General features: G+C 43.6%; 1 protein-coding gene across 2 annotated transcripts; it reads left to right on the forward strand.

The window, feature by feature from the left end:
- The first annotated feature begins 1294 nt into the window (after positions 1-1294).
- On the forward strand, positions 1295-9398 carry LOC102220036 (protocadherin-18-like). Of its 2 annotated transcripts, none has more exons than XM_005811557.3 (4): positions 1295-4192; positions 4876-4964; positions 5544-5716; positions 7670-9398. In XM_005811557.3, exons 1-4 carry the CDS (start codon positions 1721-1723, stop codon positions 8485-8487), a joined length of 3552 nt encoding a protein of 1183 aa, XP_005811614.2. In that variant the 5' UTR covers positions 1295-1720; the 3' UTR covers positions 8488-9398. The 2 variants fall into 2 exon arrangements, with proteins under 2 accessions (XP_005811614.2, XP_005811615.2); XM_005811558.3 differs by having other exon boundaries at positions 1296-4192; positions 4909-4964.
- Positions 9399-10071: the final 673 nt, after the last annotated feature.

A 10071-nucleotide genomic window follows, 5' to 3' on the forward strand; every position in this document is an offset into this window, starting at 1 on the left:
ATTTACTATCCACGGTTTATGTCATACATACACCAACACAAAAGTTACTGCGAAATAAAAAGTTTTTCAAGCCACTATCTCGAATTAATTCTGTGTGGTCGCTTGGTATATGAAGTGACAGAGTGGTTAAGGACATTTTCTTTATCTCTGGACCCCACCAAGAACAACAACCACATGCACACGAGACAAATGTGTGAATGAATGTGGAAAAGCTGTTCGGTACTTGGTGGTGCAGTCTACAATCCCCCATGACAACTTATTTCTTCACAGTTTTAGGGAGGTGTGGTGGGGATGCTCTGCTGGGGTTCTGTTGGGTCGGCTGTAATCGCGGGGTCCTGGTGCCAAACAAACCGCGCCAGATGGTGACCAGAATGCGCGGTCTCTGTTGTGCACATTTATTAAACCTTAGATCTCATTCTCTCCTCTCTCTCCCAGTGCTCCCCTGGTCAACTGAAAACGGCATGCTTGAACTAGTGAGTTGCGGATGCTGCGCTCGTTATCAAAAATACCCTATCCTGCAGGGAGTTTGAAGTGATGCTGGATAGATTTGCACACGGGAGGGGGACGGAGCTGTTTCTCGGCGTGACCAACTCTTAAAAGGCATTCATTAGAGCCCGGCTCCCTTTTCAGCGCGATTCGCCACACGGCTTACCCAGTTTATACACTCTCACCCACACAGACAAGCACAGATTAAGCACAAGTGAAAGATACTTCAGTCAGTGTGTCCACTACAAAGTTCCTGTGCATGAAAAAGGGAGGTAGTCAGCCACTTCAAAGAGCGGAAGAAGAAAGGAAAAAAAACAGAGAAGGTGAGATGCTTTAATGACGAGACAGCAAGTGCTTAAGTCACTGTGTAGGAGTGGGCGCACAGCAGCTTGTTCCTGCTGAAATATTATGTTTTAAAAGGTGTATTAAGACTTGAATGCGGCGTGCAACAATGCATATAACTAAGAGGTATGTCTGATGAGGATTTAAAATAACTGCGTCTCCATCATTTTTGGAGAGGGAGAGAGAATCATAAATATGCCTATGTAAATGACTTATAGTGATAAAAATAACTCAAAAGGAGGATTCTTGGATATCTTTCTTTCTTTCTTGGATTTATCTCCTGATCCATAATCGTTCATCGTAAAAGTTGCAAGAATTAACCTATCCAAGGCGGGGTTTCCACCCACTTTCCCTTCCTTTCTTGCGCCTCCTTTCCCTCCTTCTTTGGATATCAAGTAGCCACCAGCCAGCTTTTGGTTTAAAAAAATCGTTTGTCTTTACTGGGGGATGTCATAAAAAAGAAGGGGGAGTAGAAGCAGAAGTGCGGCAAGAAAATTTGAGGCGGGATCTTTCGTTCTTTCCTCTTTCTTTTGGGTAAAGTCTGTGCGGAGGCAAGCTCAAACGGAGAGAGGGAGCGGAAGAGAGCGCACGGCGCACAGATGCAAGGAGGAGAGGGAGAGAGACGCGCAAATTTCCAGTGGTACACTGCCTGGATACACGCAACAAAAACTCTGACTGATAAGAGAGGATGGTTGTGAGGAGAATCAGATGAGTTTATGGGACCTGGCAAAAAAAAATTAAATCAGTCTTTACTTAACTGCTGCGTGTTTTTGGAGTAAAAGCAATGCAGTTGCTGATTGAGCGGCCAGAGCATTTCTTAAGTTAAAGGTGGCACTGATCTTTTTTTTTTTTTTTTTGTAGCCATTTTCCCAGCAGGACTAGCAAGTAGAAAATGACGGGACTCTTTTTAACAAGAATGCTGAGAGTTGCCACGGTTTTTGTGCTGGCGGCGCAGCACATTACCGGCAAGACGCTGAAATATCAGATCTTCGAGGAGCAGAAGGTTGGCACTGTAATCGCCCGCTTGAGAGACGACGTCGCGGATGTTTTGGCAAAACTTCCCAGCTCGGTGTCTTTGCGCTTCAGAGCGATGCAACGGGGGAGCTCCTCTTTCCTTACTGTGCGTGAGCAGGACGGAGAGATCAGCATCAGGACCAAAATCGACCGCGAGAAACTCTGCGAGAAGAATCTTAACTGTTCCATCCAGTTCGACGTCCTGACGCTCCCCACCGAGCACCTCCAGTTGTTTCACGTCGAAGTGGAAGTGCTGGACATTAACGACAACGCGCCGCATTTCGCCCGAGCCCTAATCCCCATCGAGATCTCAGAAAGTGCGGCCATTGGAGCGCGCATCCCCCTGGACAGCGCCACAGACCCCGATGTCGGTGAGAATTCCTTATACACTTACGCACTAGAGCCAAATAACAACTTCAGGATAGACGTGCAATCTAGGAGCGACGGAGTTAAGTATGCCGAGCTGGTGGTACTTAGGGAGCTGGACCGGGAGGTGCGCTCCAGCTACGAACTTCAGTACACAGCCTCTGACAGGGGCGTTCCCCCAAGAACAGGATCGACCCTTCTCAGAATCAGCATCGCTGACTCTAATGACAACAGTCCGATTTTTGAGAAGTCCTCCTATGTTTTAAATCTCCCTGAAAACTCACCTGTTGGCACTCTGCTTATTGATCTGAACGCCACGGACGCGGATGACGGCACAAATGCTAAAATCGCATACTCATTTAGCAATCACGTGTCTCCTAAAATTATAGAGACGTTCAAAATTAACACCGACAGCGGTCACCTGACCCTCATCAAGCGTGTTGACTATGAGACAGTAAATTCTTATGACATTGACGTGCAAGCTCAAGACATGGGTCCAAACTCCATGCCTGCTCACTGCAAGATCTTGGTCAAAGTGGTAGATGTGAATGATAACAAACCAGACATCAGTATTAATTTTCCCTCTCAGGGGAATGGAGATGCAGCTTATGTGTCTGAGGCATCTCCGCTGGACACATTTGTTGCTTTGGTAAGAGTGGAAGACTTGGACTCTGGGTTAAATGGAGAAGTGGAGTGTAAACTTCATGGTCAAGGTTATTTCAAACTGCAGAAAACCTATGAGAACAACTATATGATCTTGACCAATGTGTCCCTGGACAGAGAAAAGAGGTCAGAGTTCAGCCTGACTGTTGTGGCTGAGGACAGGGGGACCCCGAGTCTCTCCACAGTCAAACACTTCACAGTGCATGTTACAGACGAAAATGACAACCCGCCACGCTTTGAGAAGGGACGATATGAGATCTCCAAATCGGAAAACAATGCCCCTGGAGCGTACCTGACATCTATCACAGCCACTGACCCTGACTTGGATGCAAATGGACAGGTGAGCTACGCCATCTTGGAAAACTTCATTCATGGAAGTTCCATTTCCACTTACGTCACTATAGACCCCTCTAACGGTGCCATCTATGCTCTGCGCACATTTGACCGGGAGGAGGTGAATAATATATCCTTCGTTGTGCAAGCCAAAGACGCAGGTAAACCTCCACTTACCAGCAACTCTACTGTTGTTCTGAACATTCTGGATGAAAATGATAACCCCCCAGTCATTGTGGTTCCACAGTTGTGGAATTTTTCAGCAGACGTTCGTGCTTCAAAGTTCACAGAGGCTGGACGTTTAGTGACGGTGGTCAGAGCGACAGATCGTGACACAGGAGTCAATGCTGAGCTCATCTGCTCTATTGTCAGTGGCAATGAAGAAGGGTACTTTGTTATTGAGCCAAGAACATGCAAGATCCAAGCCAACACCAGCCTAGAGAACTTCCCACATGAGCATGCTGAGCTTACTGTGTTGGTCAGAGATCAGGGAACTGAGAGTCTTAGTGCCAAGGCAGTTCTAAAAATCAACCTCCATGAGAACATGAAAAACCATGTGCAGCCAGTGGACCAGGGGGGTTCTCCAATCAAAAGATCCAAAATGATCATCATCATATTGGGAGTAATCGTTGGCAAGCTCCTGGTCATCATGGTGGCCTTTGTCACCCGCTATAACAGGGAAAAGAAAGAGGCGAGACACTCTTACAACTGCCGGGTGGCTGAGTCCACCCACCAGCACCACCCAAAGAAACCTTCACGCCAAATTCACAAAGGTGACATCACCCTGGTGCCCACAGTGAACGGCACCCTCCCCATCAGGGCCCACCACCGCTCACCATCAACCACACCTCCAATGGACCGGGCCCAGATGGGGGTTCCACAGAACCATCACAGCCGCCAATCTCTTAATAGCCTGGTGACCATCTCGTCCAATCACATCCCGGAGAGCTTTGCCCTGGAAATGGCACACGCAACTCCACCAGTGGAGGTAAGCATGAGCAGACACACATTCCTCAAGTTCCTCTGAATTATTTCTAATGCGATTCATTAGTCCTAAATTTTCTCTGTATTTCACCCACACCCTCTCTCTCTCACTCTGTCTCTCTCTCACTTGCACACACACACACACACACACACGCACACACACACACACACACACACGCACACACACACGCCCACACACACACACACCCCAAACACCACCCTTTCTCCTCCTCCACATACAGCTGTCTCTGAGCAAATTAAGTCATCTCCAAATGTGACAGTGACTTAATCAAAAGTGCCCTGTAGTTCAGACTGACTCTCATTAAAACTGATGATGATTATAGATGCCTTTGTCTTTACCTTGTTTACACCCTGTTACCATTACCTCCATCATTACCATGACTGAACTCCCAGTCATGTGCTTCCATGTTCACGTAGTCTCATCGCACTTCCAGTACCCCGTTATTATTTTTTCTCATTTTAATGTCATCCATTTTGTTTCACCCATTTTAAGTAGCCTCTCCATCATCCATTTTGTGTTTACTCAACCATTATTTTGTCTTCTGTCTTGTCTCTTGCTCCCCCCACTCCCATCTTCAATGTCCCATTTTTTATTCATCTTTCCCCTTTTCTTTTTGTTTGCTTTATTTTTTTTTTCTTTGCTTTGTCATTTTTTTGGGGATGTAGCAAGTCTCACAGCTTCTGTCCATGCTCCATCAGGGCCAGTACCAGCCCAGACCCAGTTTCCGTGGCAACAAATACTCCCGCAGCTACAGGTAATTTACCCCAATCCCCCAGTCCTCCTCGCCCTTTTTTTTCTGAAAAGATTATCCTTTGTTTACTTTCCAAACCACTTATTCCTCATTGTGTAGTTGAATTTCACTTGTCAGTGGATCTGTTGCGTGATTTTATGATTTGTTAGTGTTTTTTTCCCACATTCGAATTGTTATCACACCAGTTTCATTCAGTCTAAAGGAATGCAACTCATTTGTCTGAGAACAATTTCCATGTATTTGTCATTGAAACCAGGCTGTGGTTATAAAAGTCCACATCCATCAGAACTTTCATCATAATATCCCCTTATAACATCTAAGTGATAGATTTAGTGATGCCCCTGGTGGCTGCTGTAAAAGATTTAACGACGGGATCTACCTGCAATGTAGAATTTATGGGCCAAACCTTGTCTTGTGATTTGACATATTGCAGAAGCAGCTTCAAGTCTGATATGATAGATCTTGTCTCCTCTGCAGGCAGACTGATTCATTCCATGTGCACTGAAACATAAACTTGCATCATTGATTTTCAAACAGCACTATGCTGTTTACAAACAATCTCACTGTGGTTTCTGTTCCTAGGTACGCATTACAGGACATGGACAAGTTCAGCCTGAAGGACAGTGGCCGTGGGGACAGTGAGGCGGGGGACAGTGACTGCGAAATGGGGCGGGAATCCCCCGTGGACAGGCTGCTGCTGGGGGAGGGGTTTTCTGACCTAATGCACCTCGAAATGCACCACCGACTCCACCCAGGTGAGTTTTTTTCTACATTCCCGTTCTGCCTGAAATGCCTCATCAGCTGGTGCTACACTGCAGCACTTTTTTCTATTTCCTCCACTTTTTGCACCTTTCTCAACATGACTTGGCACCAGTCAGTTCCCTCACATCCCCGACACCTTCTGTGGCAGTGTCTCAGCTGTCACCTCTCGTTTTAGAGGATTATCACACTTTACTTAAATCTGTTCTGTAAAACCTGTCATTTTGCAATTCCTAAATTGCTCTAATCCACTTGAAGTAAACTCAAGGGGATGTTGGGACTTAACATTTCCACAACTGATCTTTTTTTTTCTCTTCACTCCCAATTTGAAAGAATATGAAACTGACCTAAGCAAGCCATCTGTGAGAGAGCTCCCAGCTCGTCCAGTCTAATACCTATCTGACAAATTTCAGCACCATGGACAGTATCAAGACTAAGCTTATTATTTGTCTTTACACCTGCTGTTACGGCCTCTAAATTCACCCTGTTGCAGACACAATCTCCATTGTACACTGCCCCATTCTTCCACACAACCCTCATTTCCACGCTCGTTATCACACTGAGAGAGGGCACAGCGTGCTGGCTGTTTGTGCTTGTGCAGTTGTGTCTGTGTGTTATCTGCCCCTAAGATAGAGTCGTGTCTGTAAAATCCTCCCCGGAGCGGAGATGAGTCGCCTGTCACTCATCGGTATGCGTCTCAGGGAGCTGTTTTTTTCCCCTCCCTTCACTCTTTTCTTTTTCCTGTTCCCCTTTTTTCTCTTGGTGAGTGACAGTGGTGCGCTTTCATGTCTGAACTGAGGAGAATTCATAGTAATTGCTTTTAGAATGATGTTATTCTCCCCTCTCCCACTTCCTAGGTCCCTCTCTCCTACTCTCTCTTGCTTGCCCAAAAGCTCCTTCACATCTCACTGTCTTTCCTCTGTAGTCGTTAATGTATTCTAAGGCTTTATTGAGATGGATAAGGGAAGAGATGGTGGACTTGACCATTCTTTATCACCTTATCTCTCCCTTTGAGAAAGACTTGGAAGTGTTGCAGTTACCCCCCCCCCCCCAACTGCTGTCTTTTCTCTAATTAAGCAATAAATAAAATAGACATAAGAATATGAGCTGATAGTGAGGGTTACCACTGTTTTTCTTCGATGTAATTATCTTTACAGTATAAACAATTTTCAGGTAAATTTTTTTACCAAGAGTTTACCTACGGACTAACTTCTCAAATATACCTGAGTATAATATTGCATACACAAATCCGTTTTCTACACAAATTGTGAATTTTAAAGTTACAATCCATGGTAATATATAATTTATTTGTCACTATTAAGTTATTTTGTTAAACCATCAGTTTTTTAAACTACCTACTTACTACTCATTTACTATAACATGTTTTAAACGAGTTTTCAGTTTGCTTGGCTATCTTAGGATTTATTCTGGCACATGGTGATATTCAACTACAAATATTACAAAATAGTTCCTAAGATTTTCTTCATTGTGCCTAAATATTAAAGTTGCTACACAACTACATTCATAAATTTATATTGGTATGTGTAATGCAAATCAAATCAAGAAAAGATTCTTGCATTTTTTACTTTTTTTTCTCGTTTTTTCATTGAGAACCTGCCATAGTTTTGTTACCAATTACCACTAGAATTTCATCAGAAAAGTATATATTTATATATGTATTCTCAGGTTTAAATTAAAATATGGTCATGTAACTAAAAATATTTTTGAGCTTTTATTATACTGACAGAAAATGGCAAATTTTTTTCAAATATGACAAAGTTTGCTCAAAGCAATACATATCTACATATTTATCTGAGTTGTTTGCAGTCCTGTCACAAAATGTTAGATGTCATGAAAATTTCCCAGCACATTATCTGAACTTTAGCTTGACACTGTCTTTTTTTCTTGTTTTTGTTTGTTCATGTTTATTTATTTATTTTTTACTTTAGCTACGAGACTGTGCACGGATGAATGCCGCATCTTGGGACACTCTGACCAATGCTGGATGCCCCCCGTCTCCTCACCTGCATCATCCGCAGACTACCGAAACAACATGTACATCCCCGGGGAAGAGTCCTCCCAGCCACCCCAGCTAGATGATGATGAGTCTTCGGTGGACTCAGAGAATCGCAAGAGTTTCTCCACATTTGGCAAGGAGTCTGGGAATGAAGAGCTAGATCTCAGTGGAGGAGGAGGAGGGGGAGAAGGCGATGCAGCTGGGGGAGGAGCTGGATCCCTCCTCACAGAGATGAACTCTGTATTCCAGCGACTCCTACCCCCCAACATAGACTCATACACTGAGTGCACTGAAACAAGCCCACCCTCATCCTCATCAACAACAGAGAGGGCAAGCAGTCGTGGTGGCAACATTGCAGGTAACTACAGTAACAACGCTGTTCCTCAAGACAGCCGTAGAGGTTTGCTCCCCGGTGGTAAGGGTCCGGCTTACCCTCCTGGTGTAGCTGCATGGGCTGCTAATACACACTATTTAAATCCAGGGAACACATCTGTGGTGAACAACCATGTTTCCTCCTCTCCCTCTTCCTGTTCATCCTCCACCTCCACAAATGGACAACCACCACACCTGAAATGGCTGCCAGCCATGGAGGAAATCCCAGAGAATTACGAAGAGGATGACTTTGATGGTGTCTTCCATCAGGGTCACCAAAGCAGCAAGCGCAGGGACAGTCGCCATGAGGCCGGCATTGATACTAGCGAGCTGGCCCAGGAGATCAACAAACTGCTGCAGGATGTCAGACAGAACTGAAGAGGGGGGAAACAAAGAAGGCCATGAAAGATTTCACTACTTTTGGTACATTCTTGTTTATTGTGCCAAGCTAAAACTGTATAATGACAGGTTTCATTGACTGCTTGTCAGCTACTTGTTTGTGGTACCAGAGTTTCTCTTCGCCTCAGTGATGAAGACTTGCAGAAAACGTAAGACATGGCTCTGAAATTTTGAAGCATTGAAAGCAAGAACTCAAAGAGCCAATTGTTCAAAAGTTGCTTGAATGAGCGTTTCCAAATGAATATCCACTGAAAAAAAGTATCCTTTCTTCATTTGCAATGTTTACTGCAGCGTGAACAGACTTGGAGAAACCAACTGTTGTGTGAACTAAGTTTTTGATTCTACAGTATACAATATTGTATAGTGTGTCTGTGGAAAAGGCAAACTCACTTGAATATTGTGCCATGTCCTCTGTTTGTTATTATGGAATGTAACTGTACAATTTGACCTTTGTATTTCAAAAATACACTCTTTTTTACTTCTATATATTTATATGTGTCGATGTATGTATGTACAGAAAAAGGAAACAAATGTCTATTTTTTATATTTGTCACTGCATGTCTTAATATCTTTTATTGTGTCCCTGTGTCCTTTGCCCTTTCTATTTTGTAAAAAAAATGTATTTAATTTTGGTTTTTGAAGGCGTGTTTTGTGTGTGTGTGGACGTGCGTGGGTGTGTGTGTGTGAATGTGAATATTAAAATCCTAATTATTCAATGCAGTTCCATGTTGGAAGTGATTCTGTATGGTAACACTGTGACCAGTGGGTGATAAATAAAGTGGAGGGGGATTCATAACAAGGTTAAATTGAAAAAAAAAATATTTTTTTTTTAGTGCCTAACATATCTTTGTCGTGTGTATGTTTTATTAAATTAAACCTTTATGATTTTATTGGTTTGCCATGCTTTCACTTACCATTCTGTCTCTTAGCACCCCCTAATGCTCAGCCTTAAAACTGCAGCAATTTTACTGTGCGTAATCTGTACAGCCTAACCTTCTTCAGACCCTCATCGTATTATTTTCACATGCATGTCTCAGCTAATCAACATAACATTAACTGTGAAATGACTCCCAAATGATCTCTTTAAATTAAACTACATTTTATCATTAATTTAATTTCATAGCAGGAGTTCTCAGTTTCTCTCGTTGAGAAAGCATCACACTTATACTAAGTAGTCTATGCTTGGCAAATGAACAGCATCTGATGATGACTGCACATGATGAGAAAATGAAAGCATGATATTGTGCAACAAAGTCATAGGGACCCATAATGCAATTAACAGCACACAAGTAGTGAGCCTCCCTGCTCTCCTGCTCACTCTGCTTGTGATTACGAAGGCTTATCTTTGCTTAATACACTTAACACTGCTCAGGCTATGTGCACATAGAGGGAAATGTACAACTTTAAGCTGTAAGGAAATTAACCCAGTGAGGCGTGGCTTCAATAAGGTAAAGTTTAGAATTTGCATACATGGAAATACAACCGCGAGGTCGGGCAGGCATCTGTTGCGTGTTGTGCACCTCCAGAACAAGAGAGCACACATGAAAACATCTCGCTGTCTGC

The sequence above is a fragment of the Xiphophorus maculatus genome, chromosome 5, assembly GCF_002775205.1.
Source record: "Xiphophorus maculatus strain JP 163 A chromosome 5, X_maculatus-5.0-male, whole genome shotgun sequence".
NCBI lineage: Eukaryota > Metazoa > Chordata > Actinopteri > Cyprinodontiformes > Poeciliidae > Xiphophorus > Xiphophorus maculatus.